Here is a 2,015-nt window from a genome sequence, read left to right as displayed (position 1 = left end):
CTTAGCATCATCTTCTTCCTTCGCCTCGACATACTCGTACTCATGTCTGGTTCTAAACTTCGAGTACCTGTTCCTCAGCTCATCGATGACAGATAGTGGCATTGGCGGCGAGAGGAGGAAAGGCCGGAAAGTCTGTTCCTCGACTGTGATTCTTAGCGTATCGTCGTCGTGGTCCGGTGTCTCTTCCGGCACGGTTTCCGGCCAAGGTATCATGGTATTCGTGCCTGGTATTACACGATCGCCTTTCGTCCATTCCTTCTTGGTCTTGTCAAAGGTGTAATTCATGTGTATCAGTCGGTCGATTATCACATCCCGTGGCACACCAGTGACAGGATCCGGGAGCGGATATACCAGCCGCACATCCTCCAACCGTAAAGGCAGCGGCACAGCATTGAGATCTCCCGTCGTCTTGTCCTCCCTATTCATCCATTCCGGTATGATGACATCAGTCACATTGACACCCTTCACCCTCACCGTCCCCTGTTTTTCTGATGTCTCCGTCACCTCGCCGATCTTGCCCTTGAACCTCCCTGTCATCACGACCACCCTGTCACCTTCAGAGTAGGGAATCCATTTCGGCTGATCCTTTTTATTCAGATCCGTAGCATTAATATCGTAGATGGTCATCGCACCATAATTCTTCGCTTTCTCGCCCACATCTCGCCGTGGAGCTAGGGAGCCTAACGCCCAGTCTTCTGCTCTGTTAAGGCGTGCATTCTTGATATTCGCGCCATTGGCTCGGACGAGACGATTCCGTTGCTGGAAGCGTCCCCAGCTTTCGCCTTTGTCGGCGTGGTCGATTCGCTTCGCTCGTTTACGATTGACGACGCGCTCGGCGCGGACTGTGCGTTGTACGACTTTCTGCATGGCTCTGTTAGATTGAGCCTGCCTTGTATTATACTGTGACTTCTCCTTCAAGATGAAAGTCAGAGGCACGTGCTAAACATATATCTCGGGAGTCTGCCAAATCTCGCCGCAAGCTTCACTTCACTCCCCGAAATCGACGGGAACGGCCGCTATGCTATCGAGCGCTAAAAGATAACAAGCATTTGCCAAGCTGTATATGCTCCAATACCATTCACTCAAAGACATCAATCATCTCACAAGGGCCATGACGAACGCACAAACACCACTTCTACCCTCCGACCACGCACATACAGCTTCACATCCTCAGCGTACCCTCACAACAGCCCGCCACCAGACAAAACGCTTCCTTACCTCAAAGTACGGCCACTATGCCGTGCTCGTCCTGGTATCGATAGACGTCACCAGCATCTTCGCAGACTTGATCGCTCTGCTCTTGACATGTGAAGGCCGTATCCCGCTCAAAGATGGCTCGACCGTGCAAGAAGTCTTGGGTGACCTAGGCCTGGTGTTTTCCTGTCTGTTCATGCTAGAATTGCTTGCTAGTGTTTGGGCATTCGGCTGGGAGTATGTATTGTCACCTTTCCGTACTTATCGATCACTCAAACTCTCGACGCAATGACTCATCATACAGAATGTTACTGACTACTCCAAGATTCTTCACAACATGGTTTCACTGTCTTGACGCCACTGTGATCATAGCAGGCTTCATCCTCGATGTCGTCCTGAAAGGCGTCCTCGAGGAAGTAGGCTCACTAGTCGTAACTTTGCGTCTATGGCGTGTGTTCAAAATCATCGAGGAACTCAGCGCTGGAGCCGAGGAGCAGATGGAGCCGCTTCAAGAGCGGCTCGAGGTACTGGAGAAGGAGAATGAAGAATTGAGGAAGGAGGTTGAGATGCTGAATGATGGGTCGGGGTTGGTGACGCGAAGGTATTTAAATTGACTGCTTGTCTGTGATGCTGATAATTCTACTGTTGGATACTAAGCCGGGAGCCCTCAACAATTTTTACACTCATACAGCGTTTCCTCACTTCTCCTAATCGTACGACCCCGCCGCTTGCAAAGCAGCATCGATTTCCAGTCCAGTCCGCCTCCTCAATCATACCCGGTAGGATAGTACACCAATGCCCTTGGCAGCTTCCCACTCCTG

The 2,015-nt window shown here is 51.1% G+C and overlaps 2 protein-coding genes across 2 annotated transcripts; one reads left to right on the top strand and one right to left on the bottom strand.

The window, feature by feature from the left end:
- Window positions 1-34: 34 nt before the first annotated feature.
- On the bottom strand, window positions 35-867 carry LTS14_010975 (uncharacterized protein; the record flags this gene model as incomplete). The annotated part of the gene is made up of 1 exon (XM_064843623.1): window positions 35-867. A coding segment is annotated over one exon (833 nt), but the record flags the coding sequence as incomplete, so codon positions are not given.
- A 244-nt stretch (window positions 868-1,111) lies between these two features.
- On the top strand, window positions 1,112-1,808 carry LTS14_010974 (uncharacterized protein; the record flags this gene model as incomplete). Its single annotated transcript, XM_064843622.1, has 2 exons — window positions 1,112-1,431; window positions 1,520-1,808. 2 exons carry the CDS (start codon window positions 1,112-1,114, stop codon window positions 1,806-1,808), a joined length of 609 nt encoding a protein of 202 aa, XP_064688797.1.
- Between the last annotated feature and the right edge of the window lie 207 nt (window positions 1,809-2,015).

The sequence above is a fragment of the Recurvomyces mirabilis genome (assembly GCF_035927965.1).
Source record: "Recurvomyces mirabilis strain CCFEE 5264 chromosome Unknown scaffold_95, whole genome shotgun sequence".
In the NCBI taxonomy this organism is placed as follows: domain Eukaryota; kingdom Fungi; phylum Ascomycota; class Dothideomycetes; order Mycosphaerellales; family Teratosphaeriaceae; genus Recurvomyces; species Recurvomyces mirabilis.
This window is presented reverse-complemented; position numbering and strand designations above follow the sequence as displayed.